General features: G+C 43.5%; 1 protein-coding gene across 2 annotated transcripts in view; it reads left to right on the plus strand.

The window, feature by feature from the left end:
- Positions 1-23,149, plus strand: part of GIMD1 (GIMAP family P-loop NTPase domain containing 1) — a 408,717-nt gene extending 385,568 nt beyond the window's left edge. For both annotated transcript variants that reach the window (XM_078676601.1, XM_078676600.1), the window contains exon 3: positions 22,742-23,149. In XM_078676601.1, coding sequence (XP_078532727.1) covers positions 22,742-23,002 — 261 coding nt within the window. In that variant the 3' untranslated portion in view covers positions 23,003-23,149. The remainder of the gene's footprint in view (positions 1-22,741) is intronic.
- Positions 23,150-24,984: the final 1,835 nt, after the last annotated feature.

Raw genomic sequence — 24,984 nt, forward strand, 5'->3', positions numbered from 1 at the left:
TGGAACTTGAACCTCTTAAAACCCAAATCAAAGCTTTTCATCAAGAAACAACAACCTACGATGATGTAACTACAGACTTTGCTAATGAAACAAAGCAAAATCCAAAAGCAAAAAGTAATCCAGAAGCAATTGGAACAATTGACAGAACGGCATCTGGCTACTTCATCAACTTCGATGATTCTTCAGAAGAACAAAGCGAACCAGAAGTACAGCCATCAACAAAAACTTTTAAAGACAAAGCAAAGGAACTTTTTCATCAACTAAAAGGAACCTATCTGACTTCTCCATGGATTGAAATTTGGGTGACATTAGGTGCATTTGTCCTCATACTTTGGCTCATCATGGTACTATGCTTGGGACATTTCATTGAGGGAAAATATGCTAAAATGGACACAGCAAGCCAGAAAATCAACTTGGTCCTTAAACCACACACAGCTTCACACGTCAAGAAAAGAGAACTTTCTTCAGTGAACTTCACAGCCAATCCTATACCAGGCGGTGTAGCATGGGACAATACTGATTATGAAATCTATGGCCCGGTTGAAATCCTGAAGTATCTACATGAATTTAAGATCTCGTTAAGTGACTTTGTAAAACCAAGCACATTTGCTGATGATTGGGACTTTGAAAGTATTAATGATATGATGTCCGACCTAGTAATGTCGGCTAAATTTACAGAACATGATTATTTGCAGGGTTCGTCTAATTATGATCAAATGTTCTGCTACAACCACTATGGTAACCCTTATCTCCATAAATCTGCACAACCTAGAAATGTTTTAAATTATAACCAATGGGAACATTGTGCTACTCCTCCAAAGGGTAGTTCTAAAACATTTTATGATAAATATTCATACTTTTCAGGGTTTAACACAAGTAATGCAGAAACATTTTATTTCAAATTGTCGAATAAGACAGGTATGAAAACCATGCTTACAAACACGAAATTGATATATTCAGATTCATTTTTTGAGCAAATGAATACATTTGGTTTTGATTTCTGGAACAATAACATTGAAGCAAAAACTGTTTGGGGTACAAAAGATTGGCAAGTACAAGGTATAGAATCATTGTTCAGAGCCTGCATGATCCCAGAACAAATTATATTTTTGAATGACACTATTCATCAAACTACCTGTCTTGGCTTAGCCAAAATCAAAGACTTAAACAAACCGTCTATTCCAAAGCCAACAACGAACAGTAATAGCTCTATAGATGTTGAGATAGACGTGAACCATATTTTAAACCAAAACAGAACACATCCTGATTGGAAACAATGGTTGATCTGGCCCACAGACAAAAATAACTGTCAAGACAGATTCCTGAACAAAATACAGGGGTTCAAATTGACGAGGCCAGACCCTAGATATTCCCAAAGACAACATCCAGGGATAGTAACTACTTACAGTGTGGGCAAGCTCTGCCTTCAATGGCTACAAACATCCACACTGGCAGAAATTAAGCAACACCTAACTTTACTTCAAGAGGGTGCTGACTTGCGTGATTTCATTATGGGACCACGCAAACAGCGTCAAAAACGTTTCATAGCGGCCTCTATATATGCAGCTTACAATGAAGCTTGGAAAGTAACTCAAATTGAGACAGCAGAAAAAATACGGGAAATTGACCGTATTAATTTGGAAAAATCACTTTCTGTTGTGGACAATGGGTTAATGACTCTGTCCTCCAGAATATATTCACTGGACAGTATTGTGTCTTCAGCAATCGATATAATATCGCAAGACTTACTGATGTTACAACACGGTCAGTCCCAATTGCGTTCTATTGTACAACTTGGCTGGACGTTACAAAATCTGCGTTCAGGCTATGTGCCTTGGCGTTTAATCAACACAACGTCACTATTTAATATCTTTAACCTTACTGATAAACAAATCAGTTTGGCACAGAAGGGTGCTGACTATACAATTCTGAGCATTGAAAAACTTGAGAGATTACCATTGACAATGTCAGAACGACCTGTCATTGAATGGATAATACATGGGATAATAGATATTCCGATAACAACTTTCCAGTTTCAATACTGCCAAAAATATATACAGGCAGGCCAGTATGAAAGGTTGGGTAAAGGGTACATTAAGTCAACATGGAACCTGCCCTATACACACACATGTGTTAGTAATAAAGGCCAGAATGTGTTTCTTAGTGGCAATAATTGTGCAAGATCACTAAGCGGTACACTTCTGTGTCAGGGTATTAATTTGCATGGTGCCTGTGAAGGGACTACAAATAACCTTTCATGTCACCAGCTAGGCACACCTGCAACGCAAATAGAACCATTCTTTAGGAGACTCTCGAACGGGAGTTACATTCTAATTGTAGATCGCAGATGTTGCAGTCTGCTGCCCGGAAAACCTTATCTCATAACCGTGACTACGAAGGTCATGTGCTGTGAACGAGTATTGTTCCCAAACGATGCCCGAGACAGGGAGGCAAGGTTATGGCCCAGTTTGAAAATTTCTTCTATTCGAATTGATACTTTAAGCAGAATGAAGACAGTGCTCCTACAGACGCCAACCATGTTAACGTCATCAAAAGAAACGTATGATCTCCAAGTTGCAAGGACAACTGCTGAGATTCATTCACTGTTATCAACCAATTCCCCCATACATTTCGCAGAAATACTGAGCGAAATCTTAAATATTTCTGATACAAGTGGAATCGCGAGTGTATTTAAGACAGTGTTTTCGGGAGCTTTAACCCCATTCAAAGCCATCCTGGGTATTTTTCCTGATTTTGTCCATTCCATCTTTGGCGGACTTCCTCTCCTTTTGGGACTGGTGGCAGGCATCCTATTTTTGATCCTGTTACTTCGCTATGGCAAACCACGTCACAGACAAGACACCAGCGACAATGGAAGAAACAATCCGAGCTATTGGCTACCGGGACCGCATAACTAAAGTCCTTGGAATAGCCCGGCTTAGAGACCTGAAGATGACTTGGTTTCTTTCATTTAGACCGATGTGGCAAAGTTGTGTTATGCCTGTATTAAGGTGCTTGCTATGCGGCGAAGAATGCGTGTTGGACACCTGTCTGACACTACAATCGGATGTGCCAATGGACGCAGAGACTTTGTTGGGTCCGGTAACGGCTCATGCATTGTGCTGTCCCCAGCGGCTACCAATCCTGATGACTGCATTCGTGGAGACTTCACCACTACGATTGAAGAGTTGTGAAGTACAAGATGAAAGCAGCATCGATCAGGTACGACCTTCTGTCAGCTATGCTGATCGAAACATCAATAAAGGCAATCATGCTCATGAATGCATGTTACAAAATTTTTCCGAGTTAGTGGAACTTTCGCAAGAAGCAGTTGACAGTTTTTTCGAAAGTCTCAACAATATGATGTTTTCACCAGAGCAGAAAGAATGACTTTGAACAAAGAAGCACACGGCGTTCCCTACACCCTGAATTTGGCCTTCAACTTTGAAAATAAAGCAATAAGAAATTTTCTCACCAGTTTTTACAGAGAGCGAGACATCTTTTTCCCCATCCATTTCCAAAAATATTTACAGTTTTTGGGACACTTATCTTCTGCTTAAAGTAAAACTATTCTTAGAGAACAAAATTTCTATCTTTAGCTACTCTAGAGACATTAGCTACCCTCTAGCATGTTCACAAGTATTATGATTTTTGTGATGAGATGGTCTCGACTTTTTCTTCTGTATTAAGAGCCATTTCATGTGTAATTTCCGCATTTCGTTCATGCTGATTTCAAAATATGCGTATTAGATTTAGCATTATTATACTGCTTGAAGTGCATATAGTAACTATACTCATCTTTTCGTGTATTTCACATTTCCAATTTCAAAATGCATTTGATGTATTTTGGGGTGGTTCAGTATACACATGCACTACTAGTTTTGTTTACTATGCCTAGATTTGTAAATATGGACATAGATTACGTGGAGTGGGTGTGATGTATTTACTATGGGTACTGTATCGATCCCCCTATTTCTGACCCTTGTCTGGTTAATAATTAACTAGCAGCCATTCAACTGCACAGAAACCCGTTATCTGATTAGCCATACAACGGCACAGAAGCCCGTTATCTGATTAGGTCATAGCGCATGCCATCTCATTAGGCAAGTACTATTTCTCCAGCCCCCTAATAGGCATACGGTGTTCTCAAAACAAATCAAACCTACCACGACCTGGGAAATCCCCACAGCCATTGTTTTGATTTAGCCGAGAACTTCAGTAAAGAATGTGCGAACGACCAGTTCGTATGACATCCTTATTGACGTATTTATGTCCATCCTTACGTCAATCCCGGCACCTTTCAGGTATAAATAATACCGACATTGCCTTAAGCAAACACACGAGGTGGTGACAAGATTGGAGCAGCGAGACTTGCCGAGGAGCCCAGCTGACAGCGAAGCCCACAGACGCTGCCCCTCCATTCTGACGCGCTGCCTTTTCTCCTGCCGAGAAATCCAGCTCCGGCGCTTCCAAGCCGCCCTTGCGGGCAGCTGGGATATCAAGACCTGAGATAGAGATACCAGCCCTCCAGCCTTCTAAATCCCAGGTACTGAACTGAATAACCCCTTGCAGAGAATTCTTGAAGCAGACCCTTGGCAAAGCAAACTTAACTTAAACTGCTACTTATCTACTCCCGCCCACGTATTAGGCTTAGGTCAGGTACATTGGGGTAGGCGTAGTTAGAAGCACCAGTTGAGTACGATTAGTCAATGTATATATGTATGTATCTATTTTATCCATTTTAAGTATCATATGGCTAAGAAACCATATCAATGCTTTTACAGTATTATTTTATAATTCTGTTATTACTGTATGCACTTTACTTAACAATAAGTATTGCAATAATAGCGATTCATTTATCTTGTATGAGAAAAGAGACTGATCAATAAATAACATCTTTTTATTGAACACGCCCGTCTCTTCTTTTTCTCTACAATCTGGTGAAACTAAGAATGCACTGAACTGACTGAGTAAAATAAGTTGTCTTTTGTTTTCACACGACTCTAGAGATACACTCTTGATTAGGGGAGAGCAAAGTTGTCATGTTCTATGGTTGTCAGAAACTAAATCCCTTCTTGTCTATCCAGGGAGGTTAAACTCCTCCTTGTCTATTCGAGAAAGTTTCTAGTGAACTCTGAGCTAGCTGGCAAACACTAAACTTTAAGTCTAATATCGTCAGTAGAAGACCTAGTTAACCTCTGTCCTACGTCTATACTATTGAAGATATTATTCCAATGCGCAGAGCCTATTGGGATAATAGGAACTACACTACAAGTTGGCTTCTAAAATTCCTGAGGACAACAGGAAGGATTTTAATGAGGTGTTGGCTGATACCCAGGCAGCATTACGTCAAGTGATTCAGAGTGGGCTGATTCAGTTGCTCGCATCATGGGAACTTCTGTTGCCTCTAGAAGGGCTGCCTGGCTGAAGTCATCTGACTTTTCTGCTGATGTTCAGGCAGCGTTGTTGGATTTGCCTTTTGATGGTGTTGGACTTTTTGGTAACAAAGCTGATGCAGCTCTGGAAAGGTTTAAGGACAGTAAGGCTACTGCCAGATCTTTGGGGCTGCAGACCAGAGGTTCGACAGCTAAAAGGTACAGAGGATTTGGACGTTCTTCCTTTCGTCCCTATTGTCAATCCCAACAGCAGCAGCAGCAAAATACGCTGTACAAGTCATACAGAGGCAGACAAAGAGCTCATCCTCGAGGATGTCAGGCCTCCTCCTCCTCCTCTGCCTCTTCCCAACCCCCTCCCACAGCAGCAAAGCAGCCCTAGATCCGCTATTCAGGATCATGTGGGTCCTGTTGGGGGTCGGCTTACTCATTTTCTGCGAGATTGGGAATCGGTTACATCAGATCTTTGGGTTCTCAATCTCGTAGAGAATGGGTATGTACTTCCCTTTCGGGAATTTCCCCCAAATGACCCTCCTTGCCAAGGTTTTTGCCCGGAGGACCACCTGTATCTTCTGCAGGAAGAAGTCCTGGCACTATTGAAAAAAGGTGCGATAGAGGTGGTTCCGGAGCAGGAAAGGGGTCAGGGATGCTACTCCCGGTATTTCCTGATTCCCAAGAAGGATGGCAGACTTCGTCCAATCCTGGATCTCAGGATCTTGAACCTTTACCTGAAGCAGGAGAAGTTCAAGATGCTCACCCTTGCGCAGGTTGACTGGATGGTGTCAATAGACTTGCAGGATACATATTTCCACATCCCTATTCTGCGGTCTCACAGGAAGTATCTCCGTTTTACGGTAGGATCGCAGCATTACCAGTTTACTCGGTCTGATGGCTTCCTGCATTCTGTTGGTCAACCATGCACACTGGCATATGAGAGCACTCCAGTGGTGCCTCCGCAGGCAGTGGTATCAACACAACGGAGATCTCAGGGAGTCCATCAGGATCTCCAGAGAAACTGCAGCGGATCTGTCCTGGTGGAGTGTGGAGGGCAATCTGTCTCAAGGAAAGCCTTTCCAACTTTCTCCAGCGGTGGCCACAGTGATTACGGATGCATCCACTCTAGGGTGGGGTGCTCATCTGGGGGATCTGGAGATCAAGGGTCTTTGGTCTCCAGAGGAAAGGTTGCTTCACATCAACCTTCTGGAATTGCGGGCGATACGTCTGGCGCTCAAGGCCTTCCTCCATTCCCTTCGTGGGCGGTCGGTTCAGGTCCTGACGGATAACTCCACTGCGATGTGGTATGTAAACAAGCAGGGAGGAGTAGGGTCGCAGTGTCTCTGCAGAGAGGCTCTGCGTCTCTGGTCCTGGGTTCAGGATCATCAGATTTGTCTGATGGCAAATCATCTGGCCGGAGTTGTGAACGTGCGTGCAGACAGGCTCAGTCTGCAGTTCTCAGCCAACCACGAGTGGAGACTTCATCCAGAGGTAGTTCGTCACGTCTTTCGGACGTGGGGGACTCATCTGGTGGACCCGTTCGCCACTGGTGAGAATGTTCACTGCCCGTCATTCTGCAGCCTCCAGTTTCCGATGCGGGGAGCCTTGGGGGATGCGTTTCAGTTGAGTTGGAGCTCGCAACTCCTTTACGCGTTTTGTCCCATACCCTTGATTCCTCGGATTCTGAGGAAGATTCGCCAAGACCGGGCCCAAGTTATATTGATCGCCCCGGATTGGCCAAGAAGGGTGTGGTACACAGATCTTCTCCACCTCTCCTCGTGCCCTTCGCTCCGTCTCCCTCTCAGGGCAGACCTCCTCTCTCAGATGTAGGGGCAGGTTCTACACCCCCCCTCCAGACCTTACACCTTCATGCCTAGAGATTGAACGGGGCAACCTGAATTCCTTTTCTCTCCCACATGATGTGGTGGATGTCATTTTATCGGCCAGGCGTGACTCCACCAAGTCAATCTATTCATACAGATGGTCTAAATTTGTGTCTTGGTGGGGAGATAAATCTATTGACCCTTTGAAGGCTCGTTTATCCGATATTCTACAATTTGCTCTTTTTCTAGCTCAGCAAGGGTTTGATGTGGCTACAGTCAAAGGATATCTTTTGGCCTTGTCGGCATTTCTCTGTTTTCCGGATCAGCCGTCTTTGTTTAAATCTCCTGTTGTTTTATGTTTTTTAAAGGGCCTTACAAATAAATATCCTCCTACTCCTTTTATTGTGCCTCAATGGGACTTGAATTTGGTGCATACATTTCTAATGGGTTCGCCTTTAGAACCTTTACATAATTGTCCCTTAAGGTTGTTGTCTTTGAAGACATTTTTCCTAGTTGCAATTACCTCGGCAAGGAGGGTAAGTGAGCTTCAAGCTCTTAGTTCCAAGCCTACATTCTTGACCATTCATGCTGAACGAATGGTTCTTAGGACCAGGGCTGCTTTTCTGCCTAGGGTGGTAACTCCCTTCCACCTAGGACAGTCCATTACCCTACCTACCTTCTATCCTCCCCGTCACCCTTCCAAGGAGGAGGAGCGGCTTCACCGTCTAGACCCTAAAAGGGCGGTGAGCTTTTATCTTGATAGAACAAAAGACTATCGAGTGGATGATCAGCTCTTTGTGGTATTTGCTGGCAGCAAGAAAGGAAGAGCTGTACACAAGCGTACGATCTCAAGATGGATTATTCTTTGCATCAAGATCTGCTACGCCCTTGCTGGTAAGGAGCCTCCAGTCGGTATAAGGGCTCATTCTACTAGAGCAAAGTCATCAACATCTGCTTTGTCTAGAGGTGTACCTGTAGAGGACATTTGTAGAGCAGCGACATGGGCCTCCCCCCACACTTTTGCAAAGCATTACTGCTTAGATAGTGAGGTGAGGAGGGATGGCCATTTTGCGCGCTCTGTCCTTCAAGATTTTCTGGTATAGGAGAGTGGACCCCTCCGCCGGGAGAGGGGACTGCTGTGGGAATCTATTCACAAGGTGAGGAATCCACTGGCAGATGTATCCATCAGAAGAACAAGTTACTTACCTTCGGTAACGCTTTTTCTGGTGGATACAGTATCTGCCTGTGGATTCCTCACTGACCCACCCGCCTCCCCTTTGTCCACTCTTCTATACCTGAGTGTATGGCATTGTTTAAATGCATTTATGTGTTTATATGGTGTTTTTCTTATATTGTCTACACACTATGTGTGTATTTTTGGATATTATGTGCTGTGTACACTGTATATGTATATATCTACTGTCATTGGTCCGTCCGGGTGCCTAGAAGGCACGGAAAAAAGGGCGGAACTGATGTCATCACGCCGACGTAGGCCTAATAAGGAGTCAGTGACGTCAGTCGGAGTCGCTCGCGATGCCGTGCTTCTATGACGTCGTCCACGCCGGCGTGCTACAAAAGAATTTTCCGAACGTTGCTGACGCAGGGGGATATTTACAAGGTGAGGAATCCACAGGCAGATACTGTATCCACCAGAAAGAGCGTTACCGAAGGTAAGTGACTTGTTCTTCTATCTCACTGTCTAAAATGTGAGCCTGATTTGGAAAAACATAACCTCAATTGTAAGTCTTATGTGCATTTAACATACTACATTCAGTCATTGTATAAAAATAAGGGCTTACGTCAACAATGAAGTATATATTTTTAAATGTATTAAAAAGTAAAAATAGAAATATCCCTTGTGTCAGCCTAATATTCCATGAAGTATATAACAATTGAAAAATAATTACAAATATATGCATTAGTAACAATCATTCAAAGTTGCATTTAACTTGACAACATAAAATGCTCACACGTTGGACAGAAGGAAACAAAATAGACATGAAACAGGACACTACAAACTATTCAAAGCACAAGTACATTTTTATTGCATTTAATACTGTAAAGTCTACTGCCTTGCTTTTGCTCATAAGCCTCCAGCTGAGCATGGAGAGTCAGCTATATAGTTTCAAAGACTCTCCAGTGCAGTGGGACAAAACCAGGATACCGCGTCTGGGATGATTCCCCCAGTACATTCTCAGCAGTTTTGGAGGTCCTCCCAACACTTGTGTCACTCCCTGGCTCTGAGGGTATGAACATCAACAGTACTGCAGCGTATTGAGTTGGCCTCCCATATCTCAGTTGTCTCTGCACTACTCAGCTGGGTTCAACTCTACCCTCCTCCCCCCCCCGTAAAGCATAGGGTACCAGGGTACTTCTAAAGGACCCTCTAACCAATTATATGTAATTGTGAGAGATCCCCAGCCATTTCAGTTATTACTGGAGTCAACAGAGTAGGAGAATGGAGGGGTACGAATGGCCTATGTTTTGTATCTTGGGGGCATATTTACAAGCCCCTATACCCACCACAACAACACTTTTTCTGACGTGGTGGCGTGAAGGCTTTTGCCTTATTCACAGGGCAACATTAAGCCACTTGAATAAGGCCCCATTTCACACTATACTTAGCATAAAAGGGGTGGGAAATGGGTGTTGCAGTGGGCGTTCCACCGCAACACCCACTGATTTTGGCACTGCCCCACATTTACAAGGGCAGTGTAATTATAGGGCAGCACCAAAATTAAGACCAAGGAAAGCCTGGTTCTAAACAGGCGCAATGAGGAGAAATGTTTCATTTTTCCTCGTTTTAGCTGTTTCTTGTGTGCTGCGTTGTGCAACACACATAGAAACAGCATAAGGCCAATGATTGTTCATGTGAATGAAGGGACACCTTCCTGCACATAAACAATCTTCCCCTACAATGCAGGCACCCTTGCACTATGGTGCAAGGGTGCAGGGTGCAGACACCCTTGCACTATAGTGCAAGGGTGTTTGCGTTGGTACTAGGCAGCTAAAATTAGTGCCAGCATAGGGGGAAACACAGGGCTGCACTGTATCCTTATAAATACGTGCAGCCCTGCTTTTTGGAAGTGGCGGAGCGCAGCGTTAAGCAAAGATGGCTAACGCCGCTCTCCACCACTTCCTTGTAAATATGCCCCTGTATGTCATATCTTATTTTTCGCTGTCGGTAGAGAACTCCACCTCAAATGCATAGTTCTCAACCTATGTAGCAGAGGCGGTGAAATCTGGGGGCAGTTTTATCATAATTTCATACAGCGCAACACAGCAAGCTATGTTGCTGCACTCCGTCAAAGGACAGGATTGTGCCATATTTAACATCATACAGTGCATTCCTGTCCTTTCTTCACGCTAGCTCACTTTTGGCTGCCTAGTGCCAACACAGGCACCCTTGCACCATGGTGCAAGGGTGCCTGCATTGTAAACTGGATTGTTTTTGTACAGGAAGGGAAAACAATCATGAGAGGTACACAGCACACATAGAAAGGGGAAAAAACGAGGAGAAATACAGATATTTCTCTTCGTTACGCCTTCCCTGGGGAGGCGAAGCATTTTGATGCATTCGCAGGTCAACCACTAATGGTAAATCTGGGAATGCACCAAAATCCATAGGTGGATTCATGGTAACACCCACACTCTACTCATGGCACGCCTCCCTGGGGCAGAGTAAAGCAAGGTAGCAATGTGCACTGCCTTGCGTTACTCCAGATTTATCAAGCCATTCAGGGCCACGCAAGGAGGCCTTGCATGGCTTGACAAATCTGACTTTAGTGTTGCGTCACCCTTACACCCCCTTGCGTTGTGCAAGTGCGACACAACACAGTGAAAAATATGGGCCCGGTATATAAGTATATTAAATATGTACGATCGAAAATAAACGAGAAATATCAGTGGTTTTGAAAGTATTCATAGTACTATATAGAATTTAAAATAAAACACATCTAAATTAATAACAGTAATAAACATTTGAAAATACATGTATGTGATTGTGATGATATGTGTATCTAATACAACATATGTTATATTTTTTAGTTCATGAGATACATGTAGCATGTTAGGACGTGACTTAAAATTGTTAAGAGTGTGTGAATGATTAATTAGACAGAACATGTAATTTATGAATGAATGAGTGATGTGTTAGTGAATGCATTTTTCATTCAGATTTGCAAGCTTCAATGTGATACCATGGTGTTGCAAAATTGTACGACTAGTGTGATCAAGCAAGCAAACTAGCAGCTTTGTTGAAAAATTAGGCTACTTTATGTGCTTAAAACTGTTTTGTGAATAGGCTCTATTAGTGTTTATCAGGGTAATGATGGACCAGATTTACCAAACTGTTGCGCAATGCTGTCCGCCACCAAAGTGGCTGCGATGTGTGACAAGGAGAGAGCAGGAAAGCACCATATCTACAGACCAGGCGCGCAACACCCATTGAACTCACCGGGCTTCAGCCCCCCCGTCGTGTGTGGCAGCCCGGGATGAGACAGATCCCGGGCACACACACAGCCGCTCCCGAACGTTTCACAGGTCTTTAAAAGACCATTTGAATGTTAATTAGGCCTTGCTGTTGTTTCACCCCTTGTTGGAGGCCTTGCAGCTCCACTCTGCCTACTGATTAAAAGTTCAGCCCCCCCCGAAATGTAACTTAGCCCCCCCCGAAATTTGGCTCTAGTTTCGCCTCTGCTACAGACATATGACACTATCCTGCTCTCTCTGTAGTGCTGGTGCACAATCAGGCTGCATCAGCCTAGCAAGATTTTGTACTGGAAGGTTAACCTTCCAGTACAAAATACTAAGGCCAGATTACTAAGCCCCTGTGTTGCCCTGGCTGTTGAGCCCTAACTAGGATGAAACCGGTCCTGGGTTTCTTGTGTTTCGGTTCAGGGAGCACCTGGTCTGAGAGTTCAGGCTGGACTGTTTCTGTTGGAGCAGGGTCAAAACTCATTTGCATATGGCTGGGTCCAAATTGAAGACGCATGGTGTGCAAAATAACATGGGATGTGGCCCAAGTAATTACCAGAGGCAGAGAATAATTTGAGCATTCCATCCATCATTTTTTTGTATGCTGTAATGTAATGCAACAAGTGCAGAGAGTTGCTTATTTTTTAATTTGTTTTTACAAAGCGATGCAAATTGGCCCTTTCATGGCATTCTATATCTTGACTAGCATTTTGTGTTGTGGCGGTGCTGAAAAAGTGGCACAACCACCACAAAGGAAAATGTTAGTAAAACTGGGACTATGTATGCAGCAGCTAGAAGCACTGCAACTGTGATTTCAAATGATATAAACCTCTCCTAGCACAGCTATGATAAGGCCATAACAAAAAGGCTTCAATAAATTAGTGACCTCAAAAATAAAAGAAAATCAGTTAGGAAACTAATTGTCCTTGGTTTGCGTGTAAGCGCTTTAACTTTAATAAAAGAAGAACGACTCACAAGCTCAAAGATGGAGCACTAATACAAATTTCAAATATTTGACAGCACTTAAAACTCCTACACACTCCTCCCTTATGCGTAGATGCCACAGAGACACTCCCATGACGCCCCGCTGCTGTGCTCGTGCCCGCCCGCATGCTCATTTACCTCAACAGATGGAGCAACGCCAAACGGGAGAGCCGACAAGAGTGACGGGGAAAGCTGGGGTAATCTTTCAGAAGCTTCCCTAGCTGATGCCCTTAATAGCGGTAAAATGGTTCAGGGGTCAGAGTCACATCATTTTTACCACTGTTTATTGCTTTTGGAAATTTGTTGGGGAACTTGAGCTTCCGGACAAGGGGTCCTCGTCCTCGTCCTTGGGTTAGAAATCTGGCCGTGTCTGCCCTGCATATCTCCCCTGAAGGGAGAGAGTTTGTGGCCAGAAATTAAGTCCCTGTTCCGGGCAAAAGGCGTTTGGAACATTTTGGAATACTTTGGTACCAGTTAAGCGTGTCCTTGTAATTGGCTGGTGAAGGCAGCAGAGGACGGACCTGTGTGGATGATTTGTCCAGTGTGTGAGAAGGGAGGGGGTAAGTGCTGAAATGTAGACCGTATATTGGCATTGCTTAAGCCGTTACGGACACAGTTTGAGGGGAAAAGTCTCAGAGTTAAGCAAAAGCATGAGGTGGTAATGCTCAAAAGAGGGAAGACCCCACGGTAACCCTGTGAGACCTAAGGAGGAAACAGGTGCGACTCCTTTGGGACAATCCATAAAATAGTTTGGAGGGAAGTACTTTAAAAGGAAGCCTTAGTACCTTTGGCCAGGCTGCTTTGTTGAAAAAAACTGCTCACCAAAGAAATCGGTGTGAGTGAGGAAAATGTAATAAGTGACTCAATTTTGCTGAACCCAGTGTTGAATTTGAACCACGCCTTAGGGAGGGAGTTGGACAAAGAGACTGGGGGGAGGGGGTGCTTTTACCTAAACTTATGGTACACCAAAGGAATGGTCACAGTGGGATTCAGTTACATTCCAACTTGAAAGAAGCAAATTCAAACGTGCACAAAAACAACAATTTAGACATCACCACAAAAAGTCAATGAATAATTGTGATTTAATTTCATCACAAACACAGAAAAAGTAAGAATGAATCAATTAGATAATACAATAAATGTACGAATCAGAATCATAAACTTGGTGCTCTAGAGGAGAGGAAAGGGGGGCGACTGTTTAGGAAGGATTGTGTGATGGTGTAAAGTAGAGGGAAGGTAATGTGTTATACATACATCCAAGGATTGTAGAACCTATCCCGCAAATTACTTAGCAAATGCATGTTAGAGGTGATAACACAGTAGGTACAGATACATTATCTCTGTCGCCTATGTTTGATAAATAATAACACAATCTGTTGACGTTTCGACCCTTGTAATCATAAAGGTGACCAGCCTAATTGGGGGGTCTTCATCAGATCAGGACCATGGGGGACTCGTGAAGGGGGTGACACAAGCACCAATGGAAAACAGCATGATGAGTCCGGCTGTGAATTGGAAGAAGAGCCCGTAAGCTCTGTAAGCGAATTGAAGTAGCCACAATCCGAAATTGGAGGTGGTTGGAGTCTCGAGTACACCAGGGTATCCGACAGGATGGATAACTCGCCTGACGGCAGCTCTGGTCTGAATCCAAGTAGCTAAACTTAGTTTGTGCTCATCGCCTTGCCTCTCTTCCTTTGTGGTTAAAAGTCTGACTGTGGACAGCAATGGGTCCATCCCAGGAAGAGGATGGTCTAAGGGAGAGTAATAGTGGAAGAGGGGTGAATAGGTAATTGGATGATGTAGGTAGATGAGTCTACTCTTGGCAGAGCCCCTCCCCCTCTGCTCCCTCACAGACCTCTTTGGATTTTGATATCACAGCAACCTCTTCTTCATCTGTGTTAGAGGTGATGTTTTTAATGCAGAAAACGCTACAGGAAATATTGGAAGCATTGATGGTAATGGGCTAGGTAAAGCTCAGCAGAGCCAGCTACAGGCGATTGCAGGAGAGTTAAAACAAACCAATAACTGTATGCCTAGCTTAGTTAGACCCATGATAGAGACAGAGGAACAGGAGGTGTGTGTGTCTTCAGACGTTGGAGAGGCAGCCTCCAAAAATACAGCAAGTTTTCCAATGGTATATTTATGGAAATAACCTATGTTGGTGATAAAACATGGGGCGTACCAGGGGTTCATGGGCAATATACCCAGAGTAGGAAAAAATTGCAAAGTAAAGGCAGCGAGCTAAAAGAAAGGTGCCAAAAAGGTTAACTGGTGGAAAGAACTACTTAGGGCCCCAAAGATTGATCCCCTAGGGAAGAGTGAATGCGGAGGACGGAAGAGGGCAAATGGTACCTTGAGTGGAATGAAGGTTCTAGGGAGAAGGGCGCAGACAGTTAAGGCCTGACACGATGCAACTCCCAAATCCTGCAAAAGATAGGGTAAGGGATTACCCAGCCAGTGAAAGAGAGAAACGCAGGCTGAAGAGTGTGGCTCCCAGAACAAGTCATTGGAGGGAGGCCAGTCTAGAACAACCTGTGAAGAGTGGGTGCTTATCGTTAGTTAGGGTAGATGAAAGTGAGGGGTGGTCAAAGAAAGACAGAACAGGAGGTGAAGTTAACAATAAAGGGGACAGTTTATGGTTATACCTCGAAGCCAAGCAAAGAGTGGAAGGTAGGAAACGATGAAGAAACTTTAAGCCCGGAATCACTTTCCCCTTCTGCAAGCACTGGCTAAATGCCCAAGCGTGTTGCATCAGAAGATGTAAAGCAGATAGGGTTTACAACAAACTGGAAGGTAAAGGAGATTATGACGGTTCACTTTTATTCAAAATGTATAAAGCTGATCCTGGTGAGGGTGGAGGAAGAGCTATGGAAAGAAGGCATAAGACTGGTACATGTGAGCAAGGTAGGTATGGATATGGGGAGGGGTCATAGTGCCCTGACAACCATGCAGGTTTAAGCTTAACCCAAGTAAGGATTTGTTGCAGAAAGTCCAGAATAGTAGGACATTTACTAGCCTATGGGAAGGTGGCATATGAGTGCCCACAGCAAGTGGAGACAAGGACCTTAAGCTAAGAAATTACTTTGAGTACCTACGTGTCTTGGTATCAAGTCTCGAGGATAATGGAAGGTGGTTTATGAGTGATCTGGATTGGGGACTAGGGACTAGGGACTTCGCACAGCCTGGCAGCCACTGTCTTGGAATGTAGGGGGTTATAGGAAGCGTTTAACTCAAAACTGTTTTAAATAAATGTTGGGAAAGTAAAAGATTATTGCCCACATGCATCAAGTGATTTTGGAGTCGCAAACGTTGCGATTCGGAAAAATCGGTTGTTTGCGATTCCAAAATCACATTTTGGGATGCATTAAACAATTTCACAAATCTCGCAATTTTTTGCAATTCCTAAAAATGTGATTGCATTTAAGGAATCGCATTTGTGCGATTCCTTAAATGCAATGCATGATTTTTTTTTTAAATGCGAATTCGGAAATAGGAGGTGCAAATTAACACGAGGTTGACCCTCGCGTTAATTTGCGAAATCTTTCAAAAATGCTCAAAAAAGCATTTTTGAAAGTGTCATGTTACACACACACGTCCTTTGGACATGTGTGTGTGAAACTTGCACTTAAAAAAACATTTCAAGGGTGCAGGGGGGGGTCCTTTGGACCCCCCTCAGCACCCTTGAAATGCATCAACAGATTGTCATTCGCAAAATAAAATTCGCAAAAAGCTAATGCCTTTCCATTGATTCCTATGGGCCTCTAGGCCCATAGGAATCAATGTAATGCCATTCCTTAATTACGATTCGCAATTAAGGAATCGCAAATACAGAAAATTAAGAAATCGTAAAAACCCTTCAGATTTCTTGATGCATAGGAGTTTGCAATTCCTAAATTGCGATTCCTTCATTTTCGCAATTTAGGAAATGCAAAATCCTACAATGATGCATGTGGCCGTATGTGCCTACAGAAGACCTAGCTGTGCAAACATTTACACAGATTTTTAATGCTTCATAAAGATGCTTTTATGGCCAATAAATTTCAGAGGACACATAATCCTTGTATATGTTGTACCTATTTTTGTAACATTTTTGTTGTTTGCCACTTGTCTGGTCTTTTTTGTGATGTATTGTTTTGTATACCAGCAAATATTTATCTGAGCGTGTCTATGTAACTATCTATAATACATTTGTGATACTTTTGTAAAGAACTTTTTGATTTTTCTGATTTATGGTTCCTCTCTATTCCTTTTTTCTCTTTCATCTATTCTTCTTTTTTGTAAATGTGAAATTTGTTTGCAGTAACCTATGTGTGAATAGATTACAACTGTTATCTATCAATTGTCTCCTGAACTGCTGTTAGGAATATATATTATAAAGATGCTGGGCATCTGGGCCCTGGTTGGCCTTCGGGCAGGCTATTTACAATAGTACTTACAAAAGCAGTCAATAAAATGATTGTGCCGAAGGTTAAAAGTCGACAGATATTGGCATGCCAGATAGAGATTTATAGCGGTACCAAGGCAAAGATATATATAATTGTGATTAATATTTACATCCAACCAGGGAATGCAGAAGCCTATGTGTTGTAGTTAGGGTTGTTAGAAGAAGACGTAGAGGCAATATGTACAGAAAATTCAACTCAGTTGGTAATGCTTTAAGAGGATTTTAATCATGAGTTAGACCCAACCTCCAGTGATCAGATGTACAAAAACCTGCTATCTGTTACCCAGGTACCCCAAGCCATCTTTCAAAGATCCTGTGGCTCAGCGTGCAATGAAGCCCTAGTAATGTTTTTAGGGTCTATAGGTTTGTTTAGTGTAAATGGCATATTGCATAGGAAACCACGCTTGTCCAATCGACAATGTTTTTATCAATGCCTTACAAAAGGGGGTGGCGGAGTGAGCTAAATAATGGTGATGGATTAAACCCAGATCAGTTGACTGGGGGTGAGTGTTTGATTTGCTCAAACGCTCCGTCCATCATCCCCTTTGGTATCGCTTTGTTCGCCCTAAGTTGGCAGGGTATGCTCAGACGTGAGTCCCTTGCTCACTTTGCAACTGGATTCAAGATAGCCTGGCTGATGAGGGTTATGAACCCGAAACCGGTCCCAGGATGCTTGTTTCCAGTCCAGGGAAGACATGGCTTGGCAGTTCGGGCTGGACTGTTCCCATGAGGCACAGGGTCAGACTGATTTGCATATGGCCATGTCTGAACTGGGGTGGCGGAGTGAGCTAAAGAATGGTGATGGATTAAACCCAGATCAGTTGACTGGGGGTGAGTGTTTGATTTTCTCAAACGCTCCGTCCATCATCCCCTTTTGTATTGCTTTGTTCGCCCTAAGTTGGCAGGGTATGCTCAGACGTGAGTACCTTGCTCACTTTGCCACTGGATTCAAGATAGCCTGGCTGATGAGGGTTATGAACCCGAAACCGGTCCCAGGATGCTTGTTTCCGGTCCAGGGAAGACATGGCTTGGCAGTTCGGGCTGGACTGTTCCCATGAGGCACAGGGTCAGACTGATTTGCATATTGCCATGTCTGAACTGGGGTGGCGGAGTGAGCTAAAGAATGGTAATGGATTAAACCCAGATCAGTTGACTGGGGGTGAGTGTTTGATTTGCTCAAACGCTCCGTCCATCATCCCCTTTTGTATTGCTTTGTTCCCCCTAAGTTGGCAGGGTATGCTCAGACGTGAGTCCCTTGCTCACTTTGCCACTGGATTCAAGATAGCCTGGATGATGAGGGTTATGAACCCGAAACCGGTCCCAGGATGCTTGTTTCCGGTCCAGGGAAGACATGGCTTGGCAGTTCGGGCTGGACTGTTCCCATGAGGCACAGGGTCAGACTGATTTGCATATGGCCATGTCTGAACTGGGGTGGCGGAGTGAGCTAAAGAATGGTTATGGATTAAACCCAGATCAGTTGACTGGGGGTGAGTGTTTGATTTGCTCAAACGCTCCGTCCATCATCCCCTTTTGTATCGCTTTGTTGGCCCTAAGTTGGCAGGGTTTGCTCAGACGTGAGTCCCTTGATCACTTTGCCACTGGATTCAAGATAGCCTGGCTGATGAGGGTTATGAACCCAAAACCGGTCCCAGGATGCCATCATTCCCTTTTGTATCGCTTTATCAATGCCAGGTACTTTTTCGCGGTGGAAGGGTCCGAAGTGCTACATACCGGGGGTAGCGATGACAGACCCTTACAGGTAATGTTTAGCGCAGGTCAGCATGATCAAATAGATGAAGTTGTCCCTCTGCAAGTGGAGTACCCCTGAGGCATAACAACATGTATTTCAGAGGAAAGTCTAAAAGTACTTAATGATTTTAAAATAGATTATACAGTGCTAGACGCACCGGAGGGCCAGGGTGACATTTCAACATGGTATGATCAAGTGGTAGGGCAGGTTGTTAACTGTTTGAGGGTAAGACTTAGCCAGGGAGCCTGGAAAAAGGAACATGAGCAGAATATTCAGGGCAAAGGAAATGGTTGGTTTAATAAGGATTGTAGGAGGTTAAAACTAAGGATACCAAAATGGGAGTTTGTATAAGAAAAAGAATGATCTCGTAATAGCGGGTAACTCCGCCATGCAAAAATTAAGACAAAAACACGTGAGGAAAAGGAAAATTGATTTTACAAGTCAAAACTGGCAAAACGTGTTAGAGGTGATTGGTACAAATGCTATCAGGACATTTTGGGCAGCTGGTATGGGAAGGGAGCGGGTCAGGGAAAATGAGATGTCTCGTAGGCAAAGGTGACTGGGTTAACCAGTCGATTAATATATATGGTAGCGACGATGAGGAGGTTGGTGATGAGACTGGGTAGCATTTCACTCTTAAGAGAACTATCCAGGCCCTGAAGTCAACTAAGGCTATGGGAAGAGACAACCTCCCAACAATAATAATAATAAAAGCTTGCCCACCAGTTCACGTATTTATGTCAGCTTTCAAAAGGCCTTGGCCTCAGGCATTTTCTAGAAAGTTGGAAAGGTGGGATAATTAGGCCAATTTATAAGAAGGATGATGCCACGTTGCATAATAATTACCACTTATCCTGTACTGTAATCTCATAGATGATGATTATCTGAAGCTTGTTTTCATGTTTTATAAAAATAATTAAAAAAAAAAGAATTACCACTTAATTAGCCTACTAGGTGTGGGGGAAAAAGTTTTCTCCAGTGTTGTTAGGCCTAGCGAAGAACTGGGTGGAAGAGAATAACATAATTTGGAACGAACAAGAAGGTTTTAAGGAAGGCCACTCAACCATCGATCATTGTTTTAGTTTATAGACAATGGCAAGGAAGTCAATTGATCTAAAGGGCCAATCGTTTTGTTGTGCCATCTTCCACCTAGTGGACCGAATGTTATAGTGGAAAATGCTGAGGTGGCTTGGTATTCACAAGGAGCTCATCTTACTTCTTCATAAGCTACATAGTCAGAATTGGGTTCGAGTGACATTAGACACTGAAGGGATCCTATTGAAGAAAACAAAGTACACATTAAGAATGGTCTACTACAGAGTTGTGTCCTGGCTCCCCTATTATTCTCCTTGTTTTTGGCAGACTTACCAAACACATTATAGGAAGTAAGTGTCCTTTTCCCCAAAATGAATGGTACCCACTTCCCATGCCTACTATACGCTGATGAATTGGGGATAGTGGACATGACGGACATAGGGTTACAAAAGAAATTGGACGTCTTCCACTTCCATGATTATTGTTCAAGTAAAAGGCTCACTGTTATTCTAGACAAGATTAAGGCAGTTGTGTTAGAGAAAGGTAAGGGAGGGTTTAATTGTTACCTGGGCGAGAACATGGTGAATGTGGTTGACAAATATAAATACCTTGGCATGTGGCTTGATACAAAGTTAAATTGTAGAGATCATGTTGAATCATTTAAAACAACCACATTAACCATAGTATGGAGCTTAAAATGGTTTAGTTGGAAGTATGGTGGGATATCCCAGCACCCTATATTGTCTGACTTTAATGCAATGGTCTGACCTAAAATCCAGTATGGGATAGAAGTATTAACCTTAGGGGGCTAACTGGACTGGAACCTTAAAGAGGGTAAATGTGTGAAAAGACTTCTCGGATTACCTTCAGATATGGTTCAATCCATGAGGGTAGAGAGGCAGGTTATGGTCTGGAGCTATTTGGGATTTGTAGAGGTTTTGGCAGAGATTAACAAGGGATCGCTCCCTCAAAATATCACACCTCTATAAAACTAAGATAGAGAATAGTGAATTGAAATGGGCTACTCAAGTAAGACATATGTTGACAATAAAGCCAGACCAGTGGAAGGAAGGGCTACAGTTCTCCAAACCTGAGCTGCGCACTCTCGCATCTAACTGTGCTAGAGATGAAGACCTGCAGTATTTGAGGGGAAATCCTCCACTCAATTTCTGTTAAAAGGTTAGAGTTATGACAACTGTTTGCCATATATTAAAGTCCTACTCAACCAAAAGCTCAGGGATGCAGTATTAAAATGTAGGGTTCGGATGAATCGATGTCACACAGATAAGAAGATAAAAGCAGCAATGGGAGATGAGCAGGGTAAGTGCATTTGTGGGCTGAAGACAAAATGTAAAGGGCACACATTTTACTGGATTGTTTATAAAATATATAATTACAAATTGTGATCAAGCCCTTAGCCTGTTGGTGAATATGAGGTCTTTGAATGTCACATGTGCCATTGGGAGATTTGTCATTGCAATACAGGGGATTTTAAAAGGTCTGGAAGATACGTATGGGAATTGGTGGGTTTTTATGAGATCCCCAACCCACATTTATTTCTTTTTCGTCATTGTATGTATTATTTATTGAATGTGTCTTTAACCTTTTCATTGTATGAATTATTCTAGGATGTATTCATGGGAGTGTTTATAGACTACTGTCTAAATAAACAAAGCTTTTGATGAAATAAAAATACTGCCCGGAGATAGTATTAATAAGATATTATTTACATAAAACCTTAATATGCAAAAGCAAAATCAGCATCTCTCAACAGACCTAAGGAACACCAAATCACCAAACGACCAAGTTTTCTCTCTCGTCTCCAAATAAAATAAATCTCTGAATTACTTCACTTCACAAAATAACAAGTCAAAGAACTGTTATGGTGCAAGAGTGCCTGCATTGGCACAAAGCAGGACACTGCGCACCAGTACTAAGAGAGAGCAGAAGTGCACCATATCTTAGTAAATATTACGCATTTCTGTTCTCTTCCTTTCCACAAAGCAGTGGAGGAAGTTGCCATTGCTACGTTGTGCTGCATGAAAAAAAGTATATCTGTCGCTAAAATCTTTCTTGCCTATGCAATAACTGTCTCTTTTCCTCATCGTTCCTTTTAAGTACACTTTTCCCTATTCTTCCTCTATTCTACCCCACTCATCCTTCCTTCCCTTATATTGTTGCCGTTCACTCAACTCAACCTGGCTCTTTCTTTAATGCTTATTGCCTTTCTTAGACCTGTTATCCCCCTCTTTAAAAATGTCTTCCTTTATTAGCCTTGTTCATCATCTTCTGACTGCTCCTTGGCATTTCCCGAGAGATATTTTGCATCTACACCACCTTTTCTTCCCTCTTTCCCTTCTTCTCCAAGTTCACTCCTTAGATTTTCAGACACTCTCTCTCATACTCCAGCACAACCCTATTCTTTTTCTATGTACTCTTGCTCATCCCGTCCCTTTCTTTTCTTCTCCTAATATTTTCTCATCCTGCTTTCGCCGAATTTTGTCCATATTTTCCCTGCTCAGTGTAACTATTTTTTGTTTCTATCTCAGTCATGATTTTACCAACTTTTGATCCCATACCACTCATGGCTTTGATTATTTTTAGAAATGTGTTCATACAGTTTCACTGTGAGAGATATAGGTCTGAAAATGTATTTATATGAGAATCACGCTAATATATTTCTGGTAAGGCAGAACTATATTAACACATACATAAAATGATACAGGTTACTGAAAATGTGACTACCAATTCCAAAAACAGTGTTCTGACTCGTCCGAAAATGTTATTTTTATAACATTAGAGGATATGAGAGAAAGTAACTCAACTTTATTTTTCATTACAGGATCTCCTGGGACCGAGATGGAAAGACTTCACAACTGTTGTCTTTACTCATGCAGACAAACTAAGAGAAGCAAAAATCTCAGAAAAGGCATACCTACGAACTGCTCCAGACACACTGGCTGCCTTGCTAGAAATGGTGCAACACAGATACCTTTTTAAAGGTTTTGAGGACCACACAATGACCCAGGAGAGGGCAATTATCCTGAACCAAATAATGGACTACATAAGAGCGAACAGCTATCAGGTGCTTGAGTTTAGATAGACTAGGAGCCCTGATAAAACCAACAACCGTATCCAGCTCAGGTCCTCCGAAAATCAGCATCCCTTGCTTGTGACTGTACCTTGCTTTAGTTCATAGTGAAAATTGCACAACGTAGAGGTGTTTTATCAATAAAAGGGTCCACCACCACCAATTTTTTGCTGTTGATCAGGTAAACAATTCGGGTGCTACCTACACTACAGATCCTTGACTAAGCACAAAGCACCATTCTCAGAAAATAGCAAAAAGGGAGGATAAATATGAAAAAAACATTACCTGGAAAAATGTGGAGGCAGTGCACACCTCTCAGGGTCAGACAAGGTTTCGGTAGAACAGGTAGAAACACTTATGTTGGATGATCACTTTGCATGAATCCAATATAAGTGTAAATTACACACAAACATGACTTGGCATAGTACTGTTGGCTATGGTGTATGTGTGATGCAAATGTGTTAGCTTTCTCCCCTGAGAATGGTTGCTTAGTAAAACCTATTATCTTTCAAAAACTTTCACCCCGATCCCTAAGGGAGAATCTCCCTTACGGGTAGTTCCTGTGCTCTGCATTAATAGACTTCAAGAAAGAAACTGCTTTACTGAGTGACAAGCTTTGGGAAAGAGACTATCCTGATCGAGTGATCCAGATGGCTCAAAAACGTGCCATGAACAGCAATAGAGAAGCTCTACTTGAAACACATGAAAAAGAACAGATAGAGAGAAGCATCTGTGTTACTATATACAACACCACATCGAAGCTGATGAAAAAGATAGTGCAAAAGAATTGGAGCAATTTAAATTCCAACAGAGTTAATCAACCATTCCCCCGCTTTTCATTAAAAAAAAGAAAGTGGGACTATAAAAGACACCCTTGTAAACGCACGACCCAGGGCACAACAAACTTTAGAAATAAGGATGGAGCACCCAAGGCACCTACCCCTAGTCATGGGCCATTATGCCTGTGGCTATTGCAAAGCATGTCCAATCAATCAATCAATCAATCATGGACATTTATATAGCGCGCTACTCACCCGGAAGGGTCTCAAGGCGCTGGGGGGGCGGGGTCCGTTACTGCTCGAAGAGCCAGGTCTTAAGGAGCTTCCTGAAGAAGAGATGATCCTGGGTCAGCCGGAGGTGGATCGGGAGGGAGTTCCATGTCTTGGCTGCCAGGTAGGAGAAGGATCTTCCCCCGGCGGTGGCTTTGCGGATGCATAGTATGGCGGCGAGGGCGAGGCTGGTCGATCGTAGCTGGCGGGTGGGCGCGTAGAAGGTCAGGCGGTTGTTGAGGTACTTGGGGCCCAGGTCGTGGAGGGCCTTGTGTGTGTGGGTGAAGAGCCTGAATGTGATCCTCTTGCTGACGGGGAGCCAGTGCAGGTCTCTCAGGTGGCCAGAGATGTGGCTGTGTCGGGGGATGTCCAGGACGAGTCGTGCGGAGGTGTTCTGGATGCGCTGGAGTCTTTTCTGAAGTTTGGCTGTGGTTCTGGCATAAAGGGTGTTTCCGTAGTCCAGTCGGCTGGTGACGAGTGCCTGGGTGACCGTCTTCCTGGTTTCGGTGGGGATCCATCGGAAGATTTTACGGAGCATGCGCAGGGTGTTGAAGCAAGATGATGAGACGGCGTTGACTTGTCTGGTCATCGAGAGGGAGGAGTCCAGGATGAAGCCCAGGTTGCGTGCGTGGTCCGTTGGTTTGGGAGTGGTGCCCAGGGCAGGGGGCCACCAGGAGTCGTCCCAGGCAGAGGGCGATGATCCCAGGATGAGGAGTTCCGTCTTGTCTGAGTTCAGTTTCAGGCGGCTGTTCTTCATCCATTCGGCGACGTCTTTCATCCCTTCGTGTAGGCTGGTTCTGGCGTTGGCGGGGTCGTTGGTGAGGGAGAGGATTAGCTGGGTGTCGTCGGCGTAGGAGATGATGTTGAGGTTGTGTTTGCATGCGATGGCTGCGAGAGGGCTCATGTAGACGTTGAAGAGGGTTGGGCTGAGTGATGATCCTTGTG

This window comes from Lissotriton helveticus, chromosome 2_1 (genome assembly GCF_964261635.1).
Source record: "Lissotriton helveticus chromosome 2_1, aLisHel1.1, whole genome shotgun sequence".
In the NCBI taxonomy this organism is placed as follows: Eukaryota; Metazoa; Chordata; class Amphibia; order Caudata; family Salamandridae; genus Lissotriton; species Lissotriton helveticus.